Genomic DNA, 12,702 nt, shown 5'->3' on the forward strand with positions numbered 1-12,702 from the left:
AGTGTTGTGGCAGCAACACTCTGTATCCGTGCTCGGACTGACTTCTTCCATTTCGTCTGAACTAAGATGCATTTTTATCCCGGAGCTGGATCCACACCGTTTCTTTCTACATACTGTTTTATAAACCAGGTATTGGTACTTTTGGCAGTGTGGACAGGTGCCAAGTCCTGCTGGAGAATTAAATTTCCATTGCCAAAAAGCTTGTTGGCAGAGGGAAACATGAAGTACTCTAAAACTTCCTGGTAGACGACTGCGCTGACTTTGGTCTTGAAAAAACACAATGGACCTACACCAGCAGAAGACATGGCTCCCGAAGCCACCATTGATTGTGGATACTTCACACCGATGTCATGAATATACACAGCTCTGCTACAGCTCTTTGGTTGTGTAACTGACAAGCTGCAGCTTTGGTTCATCCACAGACCCTCCTTCCTCTTCCTGCAAGCTAGCTCTAATTTTCACTGGCAGCCCCTCCCTCCCCCCTGTATTCAGGTGTAACATGAGTTCCTTTCCCTTTCCCTCAAGAATGCTAGCAGGTCTACTCAGCCGTGTGCAAAAAAGCACATGGTCGGGGGGCATTCCTTTTGTTCTATTAAACTGATGGTATATAATTGTGCAGATTAGGTCTGGAAGCTGGACAAATACATTTTTGGTCTCTGCATCGGCCGAGCCATCACACAGTGCTTTTTCTAAAGCTCTATCCCCAGCAGAATCCGAGATATAGATTTTGGCTTAACCGGGTGGCACATCCACCCCATGTTTGGACTTAAATGTAAGCTAATTTTGTGAGAAGACATACACTTTAGTCGTCCTTCCACGAGCCCCTCCCCAAGAGTGAGGAGTAATAGAAGATTTGACATAGCTTCCAGAAGGGGAGGGCATTCCAAGGCCAACCCACTAAGGGAGGTGAGTTGGGAGTTTTTTTACCCAGGGAGTCAGCTGGGAGAGGCTCTGCAAATCTGCTCTGATGCATTGGGATATATCGCCCCTCCCCCCCCCAAAAAAAAAAAAAAAAAAAAAATGGCCAGCCATGATATGAGATAACAAAGTGTTTTTTTTCAACGTTAATCCCTTTTTATTTGTAATTGTCTGTACTTAATATAATTTTCATTTTGTAATTTTTTTTTATACTTTTTGTAAACACTGCATAATCTTTATGGAGTAAAAGCTATAATATTTACTAGTGTCATTTTCCTTGCTCTAAATGTACCCGAAGTCCTCCGCCCAAAGCCATTGCTACTGATTGGGTTGGCTCCTAACCCACTATTAATCATAGTAATAGGAGATGGTGGCAGCGAAGTGTGCTGAGCTTTTGGGGAAACTGGCAGCGACAGACGAAGTTGATAATTATATTTCCCGCCTAAGCGGGAGTTTATATATCGCCCTCACTGCAGCGTTCCCAATAGCCAGTACACGACCGGGCAGTCATTCTGGCGACTACTTAACCTAGGTGTAGTTCCGTGACTGACCTGAGGGTAAGGGGGGCTCCAGAGAGCTGCAAGTTCCAAACTGGAAGTGGGATATAAATAAATCCCCTGAAGAAAGAATTGGGGCAACCAAACACGTTCATGACACTAGACCTTGGAAATCAAGGACCCAGAGTCTGGAGGAAGAGTTGAGACAGACAATCCAAGCTGCTTAAGGTCTAGTGTGAAGTATCCACAATCAATGATGGTTTCAGGAGCTATGTAATCTGCTAGTGTATGTCCACTGTGTTTTATCAAGACCAAAGTCAGTGCAGCTGTCTACCAGGAAATTTGAGAGCACTTCATGCTTCTGCCGACAAGCTGTTTGGAGATGGAAATTTAATTCTCCAGCAGGACTTGGCACCTGTCTAACCTACCAAAAGAATCAATACCTGGTTTAAAAACAACATTATCACTGTGCTTGATTGGCCAGCAAACTCGCCTGACTTTAACTCCATAGAGAATCTATGTGATATTGTCAAGAGGAACATGAGACACCAGACCCAACAATGCAGACCAGCTGAAGGCTGCTATCAAAGCAACCTGGGCTTCCATAACACCTCAGCAGTGCCTCAGGCTAATCGTCTCCATGCCACGCCGCATTGATGCAGTAATTGATGCAAAAAAAGCCTCAACCAAGTATCGAGTGCATTTACTAAACATAGATTTCAGCAGGCCAACATTTTGAATTTTAAAATCATTTTTTTAAGCTGGTGTTATAAAGTATTCTAATTTACTGAGATAACGGCTTTTGGGTTTTCATCAGCTGTAAGCCATAATCATCGACATTAACACGTAAAATAGGTCGCTGTTTGTAATGATTCTATATAATGAGTTTCACTTTTTGTATTGAAGAACTGAAATAAATTAACTTTTTGATATTTTAATTTAGTGAGATGCGCCTGTAGGTTCCCACATCATAAAGTAATATAAACTCTGCACGCAACTTAACCCCTTAATGACCGCCAATACGTCTTTTAACTGACCTGAGATATAAGAAAATAGCCTCCCCATACAGGTGATAATCCAGCAGCTGGCGGCTGTCCACTACAGCTGACAACTTGCTGTATCAGCCACGATCAGAGTTTGCACCATCCAAATCTGTTTAACTCCTTAGATGCTGCTGTCAATAGTGAATACACCATTATAAATGGATAACAGAGTGTGGGGGCTTCCTCTTTATCCCCATTGGTGCCCTCAGATCATGATTGTGTGGTCCTGATGTTTGCGATGGCAATTCACGACCAAATAGCGGCATTAGAGTCTGACGGCTGTAGTAATCTGTTCAGAAGTTAGAGGGATTTAGGTGGTAAAAATACACATTTTCTGTCATTCCACTTTGCATTAATTCCTGAAAATCACCCTAAGGGTTAATAAACTACCTGACAGCAGTTTTCAATATGTCAGGGGGTGCTGTTTTAAAAATGGTATCACTTTTGGGGGTTTCCCAATATATGGGACCAATAAAGTCACTATAAACACGGATAAGTTCCTAAAAAAAAAAAATTTGTACGTTTCCTAGAAAAAATGAAAAATTGCTGCTACAGTTTTAAACCTCCTAAAATGCTAACAAAATAAAAGAACATTTTACTAATGGTGCTGATGTAAAGCAGACATAAGGGAAATGCTATTTATCTACCTACATTTACCATTATCATTAAGTATAATGTGTCACGAAAAAACAGTCTCAAAATCACTGGGATTTGTTGAAGAGTTCCAGAGTTTTTACCACATAGTGACACTGGTCAGATTTCAAAAATTTGGCTCCTTCCGTCAAGGGGTTAATGATGCAGAGATGAACTTTAATTCAGTCCAGAATTGTAGTACAACAAAACGTTTCGGTCACGCTCATCTAAAGCAGTCACTACGAAAAAAATAAATATACAGAAAAAATGTGGAAAAGAAATTAAAGAACACAAAAAAGAAACAAAAAATAAAGTATGTACACAGGAATAAACTGGTCAATGCAGAGTGATTTTAACAATATAAGCACCTAGAGCCTCAAGTCAAGATAGTACAGTCTAAGAAATTTATAAGGTGGCACATACATGAGCGAAGTATTTAGGCTACGTTCACACTAGCGTTGTGCGCCGTTGCGTCGGCGATGCAACGCACAACGCACGCAAAAACGTGTCAAAACGCACGCAAAAACGCTGCGTCTTGCGACGCATGCGTCGGTTTTTGCCGAAAATCGGACGCAAGAAAAATGCAACTTGTTGCGTTTTCTTGGTCCGACGCTTGCGGCAAAAAAGACGCATGTGTCGCACAACGCAACAAAAAAAAAATGCATGCGTCCCCCATGTTAAGTATAGGGGCGCATGACGCATGCGTCGCCGCTGCGTCGCCGACGCAAACCCGACGCACATTAGCTTAACGCTAATGTGAACGTAGCCTAAGTGAAAAATGAAAATGGAACAAAAAACTTGTAGTGTAGAGGTATTCTACTGGGTGGGCCATTTTATATGGATACACCTAAATAAAATGGGAATGGTTGGTGATATCAACTTTTTGTGGCACATTAGTATATGGGAGGGGGATAACTTGCGTTGTGTTAAAGCCCAGCACACCATTGTTTTTCTTGTGAAATTCTCAATAAGTTTGATGTCACATGACCCTCTTCCCATTGGAAAAAATAAAGTTGGATCCAAAATGGCTGACTTCAAAATGGTCACCACTGTTATGATCCGGTGACCTTGGAGCCGCATGAGACTTTCTCAGGAGAAGGTGGAACCTGTACTGACCGCAAACCCTAAACTGACACCGCAACTAGATGTAGCTGTGGGGTGTACCTAACACATCCTAGACACCTCGACACAGCCGGAGGACTAAATACCCCTATAGATGGAAATGGGAATTCTATCTTGCCTCAGAGCAGAACCCCAAAGGATAGGCAGCCCCCCACAAATATTGACTGTGAGCATTAGAGGAAAGATACACGCAGGCAGAAATCAGGATTTAGCAAAAGAGGCCACGCTAGCTAAATAGGAAAGGATAGGACAGAATACTAAGCGGTCAGTATTAAAACCCTAAAAATATCCACAGCAGATAATACAAAAATTCCACCATCTAACTAAAGACATGGAATGTATATCTGCATCTCCTGAGAATCCAACTTGACTGAAATATCCAAACACAGTCTAAGCTGGACAAGAAAAAACAATGAATAGCACTGAATTGTAAAGCACACAGCATGTGTGCTGTAGAAACAAAAACCAGACACTTATCTTTGCTGAATTGGCAGCAGGGCAGGAGGAACCAGACAGATGCAAAACCTCCAAGAACAATGGACAACTGGCAAGGGCTAATGAATCCAGCACACCTAAATACCCCAGTCAGAGCTGCAATCAGCAGGGACACCTGCCCAGGATTGCAACCCAGGGACAACTGCACTACCACCAACAACCACCGCAGGGAACCCAAGAGCAGAATTCACAACACACCACCCATATTGAAAAGTTTCCCCTCTCCCATATACTAATGTGCCGCAAACAGGAAGTTGATAGCACAAACCTTTCCCATTTTATTTTGGTGTATCCATATATTGGCCCACCCTGTATTGTGTTTCCTGGTTCTATCCGGAAAACAAGAAGGAAAGGCAGGCAGTGACCTGTATATAGGTGTTGATATAGGGGTGTCTCGAGTAAAATAATAACATACCAGAGTACTGTTAGAATAATGTCTTTAAGATACTGAACTATACTGATACTATATTTATTATAAACCACATTTATCATCCACATTTTTGTCATTTCTGTTGGCTTGAGAGCCCGCTTAATTTACGGGTGCATGTCTCTAGAAGCACCAGCTGAGTATAACGTGCTGGACTTTCCAATGTTACAGGCCGATTTGCAATTTTCACTCCGCAACATCCACTGCTGCTTGTTTCTGGAAAACACCCATGAAGTCAAAATCATCATTTGCAGACTATTCTAGAAAAATCTGTGCTCTTGGAGGCACATTGCACTTCATTGCACCTAAGTTTCGCCTTGTGGCTAAGCACTACTGTACAGCCACATATGGGGTATTTTCACGTTCTACAGAAATCGTGTGATAAATTTTGGTGCCATTTTTACCATAGTCCCCTTGTGAAAATGTACAACATGGGGCTAAAACAACACGGTTTTGTTCTAAAAAAAAAGTGTAATTTTTTTCTTCACTTCCCAATGGTATAAAATTAAGTTCATGAGGACATCCAGCAGAGGGCGCCTCACCGCAACTGAAGGTAACTCCAGGTCACCCCGCTTTCCATTCAGTACCCGGGGTTTTACAGGCAGGAGTGGGTGCATTAGCACAGCTCCTGGCTGTAAAATGATTTAACCCCTTCAGATGGATTTACATCGGACATAACGACGGAAGGTATGGAATATTGTTGTTTGTTTTTTTTAACTTTGTTTCAGGACGATGGTCTTCAGGTGGATTAAGAGTCTAATAAAATATTACAACAACATGTGTCTTTATTTCATTAAAATACTTTGTAATAATGTGTGTGTGTTTTATTAACCATTTAGTACTATTGGATTAATAATGGATAGGTGTCCTAATTGACGCCTCTCCATGATTAATCTGGCTTAATGTCAGCTTACAATAGCAAGGTGACATTAACCCTTCATTACCCCATATCCCACCGCTACACGGGAGTGGGAAAAGAGTGGCCAAGTGCCAGAATAGGTGCATCTACCAGATGTGCCTTTTCTGGGGTGGCTGGGGGCAGATGTTTGTAGCCTGGGGGGGCAATAACAATGGACCCGCTCTAGGCTATTAATATCTGCCCTCAGTCACTGGCTTTACCACTCTGGCGGAGAAAATTGCGTGGGAGCCCACGCCAATTTTTTCCGCCATTTAACCCTTTATTTTACAAGCTAGAGGGCCCACATTTTGCACATACACACTACTAACATTAGTAGTATAGAATATGCAAAAAAAAAAGGGATATGAGATGGTTTACTGTATGTAAACCATGTCTCATATCATGTCGGGTTTGGGAAGGAGAAAGAAAAAAACGGCAAATGAATAACCGGCTTTTCACATAACTCGCGCTGAATTAAATATAAATACAGATTATATATATATATATATATATATATATACATACATACATACATACATACATACATACATACATACATACATACATACATACATACATACATACATACATACATACATACACACACTCACCGGCCACTTTATTAGGTACACCTGTCCAACTTCTTGTTAACACTTAATTTCTAATCAGCCAATCACATGGCGGCAACTCAGTGCATTTAGGCATGTAGACATGGTCAAGACAATCTCCTGCAGTTCAAACCGAGCATCAGTATGGGGAAGAAAGGTGATTTGAGTGCCTTTGAACGTGGCATGGTTGTTGGTGCCAGAAGGGCTGGTCTGAGTATTTCAGAAACTGCTGATCTACTGGGATTTTCACGCACAACCATCTCTAGGGTTTACAGAGAATGGTCCGAAAAAGAAAAAAAATCCAGTGAGCGGCAGTTCTGTGGGCGGAAATGCCTTGTTGATGCCAGAGGTCAGAGGAGAATGGGCAGACTGGTTCGAGCTGATAGAAAGGCAACAGTGACTCAAATCGCCACCCGTTACAACCAAGGTAGGCCTAAGAGCATCTCTGAACGCACAGTGCGTCGAACTTTGAGGCAGATGGGCTAAAGCAGCAGAAGACCACACCGGGTACCACTCCTTTCAGCTAAGAACAGGAAACTGAGGCTACAATTTGTACAAGCTCATCGAAATTGGACAGTAGAAGATTGGAAAAACGTTGCTTGGTCTGATGAGTCTCGATTTCTGCTGCGACATTCGGATGGTAGGGTCAGAATTTGGCGTAAACAACATGAAAGCATGGATCCATCCTGCCTTGTATGGAGCATCTTTGGGATGTGCAGCCGACAAATCTGCGGCAACTGTGTGATGCCATCATGTCAATATGGACCAAAATCTCTGAGGAATGCTTCCAGCACCTTGTTGAATCTATGCCACGAAGAATTGAGGCAGTTCTGAAGGCAAAAGGGGGTCCAACCCGTTACTAGCATGGTGTACCTAATAAAGTGGCCGGTGAGTGTGTGTGTATATATATATATATATATATATATATATATATATATATATATATATATATATATATATATATATATATATATATATATATATATATATATAATATATATATATATATATTCTCAATGATATATATATATATACTGTATATATGTTTTAACTAACATTTGAGCCCATAAATCCATTAGATGTCGGTTTTGCAAGCCTGCGAGAAAATATTGCATTACGGATGCCGTACGGATTACATACGGAGGTTGCCATGCGCAAAATACGCTGACACCCTGCCTACGGATGACATACGGATCACTATTTTGGGGACTTTTCTGCGTATTACGGCCGTAAAAAAACGGACCGTATTTACATACGCTGAGTGTGGCGCCGGCCTTACACTGATTAGAAGCTCTTAACCTTCATATTAACCCCTTCACCCCCGGAGCTTTTTCCGTTTTTCCGTTTTCGTTTTTTGCTCCCCTCCTTCCCAGAGCCATAACTTTTTTATTTTTCCGTCAGTTTGGCCATGTGAGGGCTTATTTTTTGCGGGACGAGTTGTACTTTTGAACGACATCATTGGTTTTAGCATGTCGTGTACTAGAAAACGGGAAAAAAATTCCAAGTGCAGTGAAATTGCAAAAAAAGTGCAATCCCACACTTGTTTTTTGCTTGCCTATTTTGCTAGGTTCACTAAATGCTAAAACTGACCTGCCATTATGATTCTCCAGGTCACTACGAGTTCATAGACACCTAACATGACTAGGTTATTTTTCACCTAAGTGGTGAAAAAAAATTCCAAACTTTGCAAAAAACAAAACAAAACAAAATTGCGCCATTTTCCGATACTCGTAGCGTCTCCATTTTTCGTGATCTGGGGTCAGGTGAGGGCTTATTTTTTGCGTGCCGAGCTGGCATTTTTAATGATAGCATTTTGGTGTAGATACGTTCTTTTGATCGCCCGTTATTGCATTTTAATGCAATGTCGTGGCGACCAAAAAAACGTAAATCTGGCGTTTCGAATTTTTTTCTCATTACGCCATTTAGCGATCAGGTTAATGCTTTTTTTTAATTGATAGATCGGGCGATTCTGAACGCGGCGATACCAAATATGTGTAGGTTTTTGGTTTTTTTTATTGATTTATTTTGATTGGGGCGAAAGGGGGGTGATTTAAACTTTTATGTTTTTTTTTATTTTTTTCACATTTTTAAAAACTTTTTTTTTTTACTTTTGCCATGCTTCTATAGCCTCCATGGGAGGCTAGAAGCAGGCACAGCCCGATCGGCTCTGCTACATAACAGCGATCATCAGATCGCTGTTATGTAGCTAAAATGCAGGTGTGCTGTGAGCGCCGACCACAGGGGGGTGCTCACAGCCACCGGCAATCAGTAACCATAGAGGTCTCAAGGACCTCTATGGTTACAATGGAGGAGCATCGCCGACCCCCGATCATGTGACAGGGGTCGGCGATGCGCTCATATCCGGCCGCACGGCCGGATGCGGTAGTTAAATGCCGCTGTCTGCGCTTGACAGCGGCATTTAACTAGTTAATAGCGGCGGGTGATCGCGATTTCACCCGCCGCTATTGCGCGCACATGTCAGCTGTAAAAAACAGCTGACATGTCGCGACTTTGATGTGCGCTCACCGCCGGAGCGCACATCAAAGCGGGGGTCCCGACATGTGACGTACTATACCGTCACATGTCGGGAAGGGGTTAAAAGGTGTAAGTTTCTTCTAGCCGTGCACAAGTTAATCTGCTCAGTTGAGAGCTCCTGGAAACTTTCCTGCCTTAAGGGTATGTGCACATGTTGCGGATTTTGCTGCGGATTTTTCCGCAGCGGATTTGGAAAATCCGCAGTGCAAAACCACTGCGGTTTTCACTGTGGATTTTCACGCGGTTTCTTCTGCAGATTCCTCTGCGGGTTTTCAACTGCACTTTCCTATTGGTGCAGGTTGAAAACCGCTGCGGAATCCGCAGAAAGAAGTGACATGCTCCTTCTTTTTTTCCCGCAGCATGTGCACTGCAGTTTTTGTTTTCCATAGGGTAACATTGTACTGTACACCACATGGAAAACTGCTGCGGATCCGCAGCATCAAATCCACTGCGGATCCGCAGCAAAAACCGCAACGTGTGCACATAGTGCACAGCTGAAACCCTTAGTCTATTACTCACTCATATCTCCTACAGAATCTGGGCCCTGGCTACCACTCATTGTCAGAAAGCTTTTGCTCCATGGTTGGAGTTTGTTGGTGGTTGTTATTGGAGAAGGTGTTTGGTGGATTTATTTGTTACTGTTGCTAGGTTTTGAGTGTGTGTGATACCCTTGCTTCTCCTACTTTGGTTTTACACCATCCTCCACTCTCGGTGCATTTCTCTGTTATCTGTGTAAGTATATTTGCATGTTTGGTATTTTCGTTATCCCTGTATCTATTGCCTTAATAGACTGCTTGGTGTATTGCAGTACACTACTACTCCCCTATAACCTGAGCGGGGTAGGGGTATAGACTAAGGGTGGATTCAGGAGCCTAAGCAAGGTCTGTGGCCCCGGCTTCCTCACACTCAAAAGTAATCTAGGGAGCAGGGCGAGCTGGGGCATCCCTAGCGTTAGGGACAGGGAAGGAACCCCTGTTCCTGAGACACCCAACAACAAAGTCGTGACAGTTTTTTTTTTTTTTTTGTATAACCTGAATTAAAAATTTTTTAGACTCCTTTTAAATGTTGTATTTACACAATTTTTCTTGCATTTTGTTTCCTCAGTTCGATCTCTTGGATCTATTGCTCTTCGTAAATCAGAAAATATTGATTATAAATATCATTTTGATGTCTTTAGCATCAATTTCAATGAGGAACTTGTCGCACTTTATGGGGGCAACCTTCTGAAGCAAACCCAATTTGTACATATAAGCATTAAAACAATCCTGCGCCTTTATAAGGTAAGATTTTTTGGTTTACAGTGACTTTACACATTTGTCATGGTATTTGAGAGATAAATTTTTGTGCAGCTAGACGTTATATTAAGGTGTTTTTCGGAATATAAAATATATCACAAAAATATGCTTTTTTACATTTGCGTGACTTCACCAGGTGTGACCGATATGAAATACGGTCACCACCTAATATATAGATAGAGATATAGATAGATATATATCTATATACTAGATTGTGGCCCGATTCTAACGCATCGGGTACTCTAGAATATGCATGTCCCCGTAGTATATGAACAATGATGATTCCAGAATTCGCGGCAGACTGTACCCGTCGCTGATTGGTCGAGGCAACCTTTATGACATCATCGTCGCCATGGCAAGCATTATGACATCTACGTCGATACTGTACACGTCGCTGATTAGTATAGGCCTGGCGGCCTCGGCCAATCAGAGACGCGGGATTTCCAGGACAGACAGAAAAACCCTTAGACCATTATATATATACTAGATGGCAGCCCGATTCTAAAGAATCGGGAGTCTAGAATCCATATATACTTTATTTATTCAAATGTAAGAATAATACAATTAATAAATAATAGTAAGAAAGAACAAAAAATAGCTGCACTCACCAGCTCTTGACAATTCTTGTTATTTAAGGTACAGTTACACAGGATCCATGAACATGCTTATGAGGGGAATCATGAAAGACATCAGACAAGAACTTTGCGTGTTGTGGCAAATGCCACAACAACGGTTCTTTGCTTAAGAACAATAATGTAAATAATAAATAATATGTATCAATAACTATGTATATTGGTATGTTCTATGACATTTTAAAATATTTCATTATTATGTGGAAAAGCTCTTAGTACCCATACTGGCGCATACTTGTGTGCCCATCAGGTATTTTCACAGTAATTTTACATCTGATGGGTTGGTATGAAACGTTTTTAATCATCTCTTGGGCTTAGCTAAGCCTTCATTTTAAATAATTCTAATAAGTACAACAGAAATAAAAGCCTTTTTATGTATCCAAATTTTTTGTGTTTATTTTTACAGAAGTGTAAAATTTAAGAAATCAACGTTCATAGTACACCGATGGGCTAATATAAGCATGCCCATCAACCACGTCACGGTAGCCTTTGAACTGATGGGTCCTAACTAACTGATTCCTATTTCTTAATACTCAAACCTCTTTCACATCTGCATGTTTCTGATATTTGCAGAAGTAATGTTAAAAACAATACAACTTCCACACTTGGCACCAAAGAACTAACCTACAACACACTTTCAGCAAGTGCCATGCAATGTAGATGAAGCTTGGAGTTAACTTGCAGTAAATGCGGCAAACACGGCTTCGACAATTGCATTAAATGCAGCCACAACAAAAACACTGGTAAGTGGAGATTTTGTGGCGAAAACTGCAGAAACCACATGTGCCGCATCTGCCGCAAGTGAAGTACAAATTCCGTATACATTGCATGCAACTTACAGCAAGAGTGGCGTGGGTCAGCCCTTAGGCAGGAAGTGCAGAAATAGCATTTTTTCCACCATAAATTCTCCAAATAGCAGAAAAATGTTGATGTGAAAGCAAAATCTCTATTCTTTCCCTATCTATCTAAATATGTACCTATCTATATATCTATTTCTATGTACAGAACACACCTGGAGATAGAGATGTGTGTGAACAGCCATCCCACCCGTCTCTTACCTGTTCACAAAAACCTCACCCTTTTTAAAAACAAAATGAAATCTCTCAGCAGCTATACTGCTGGAGCTTCAAATACAGGTTCCTATCACCAAATACAGGCATTTGGATGATACACATCTTACATCTTGTACTTAATGTGTGTTCTACTTACCTATAAAAATATGTATTGATATATCATATTTCTAAATTTATGTAGATATGATATAGAGTTATTAACCCTATATGCTAATGAGTACGTATGTTATATACGTATCTATATATATATAATTGTCTAAGGGTTTTTCCGTCTGTCGGTCTGTCTGTCCTGGAAATCCCGCGTCTCTGATTGGTCGAGGCCGCCAGGCCTCGACCAATCAGAGACGGGCACAGCATGGCGACGATGATGTCATAAAGGTTGCCTCGACCAATCAGTGACGGGCACAGTCTGCCGTGAATTTGCCTCGACTAATCAGCAACGGGCACAGTATCGACGTAGATGTCATAATGGTTGCCATGGCGACGATGATGTCATAAAGGTTGCCTCGACCAATCAGCGACGGGC

The 12,702-nt window shown here is 41.5% G+C and overlaps 1 protein-coding gene across 1 annotated transcript in view; it reads left to right on the forward strand.

Moving 5' to 3' along the window:
* PGAP1 (post-GPI attachment to proteins inositol deacylase 1) overlaps positions 1–12,702 on the forward strand; it is a 1,745,445-nt gene that overhangs the window by 93,056 nt on the left and 1,639,687 nt on the right. Inside the window, exon 3 of the mRNA XM_077275621.1 lies at positions 10,281–10,456. Within this exon, the coding sequence (XP_077131736.1) occupies positions 10,281–10,456 (176 nt within the window). The remainder of the gene's footprint in view (positions 1–10,280; positions 10,457–12,702) is intronic.

Source organism: Ranitomeya variabilis, chromosome 7 (genome assembly GCF_051348905.1).
Source record: "Ranitomeya variabilis isolate aRanVar5 chromosome 7, aRanVar5.hap1, whole genome shotgun sequence".
NCBI lineage: Eukaryota > Metazoa > Chordata > Amphibia > Anura > Dendrobatidae > Ranitomeya > Ranitomeya variabilis.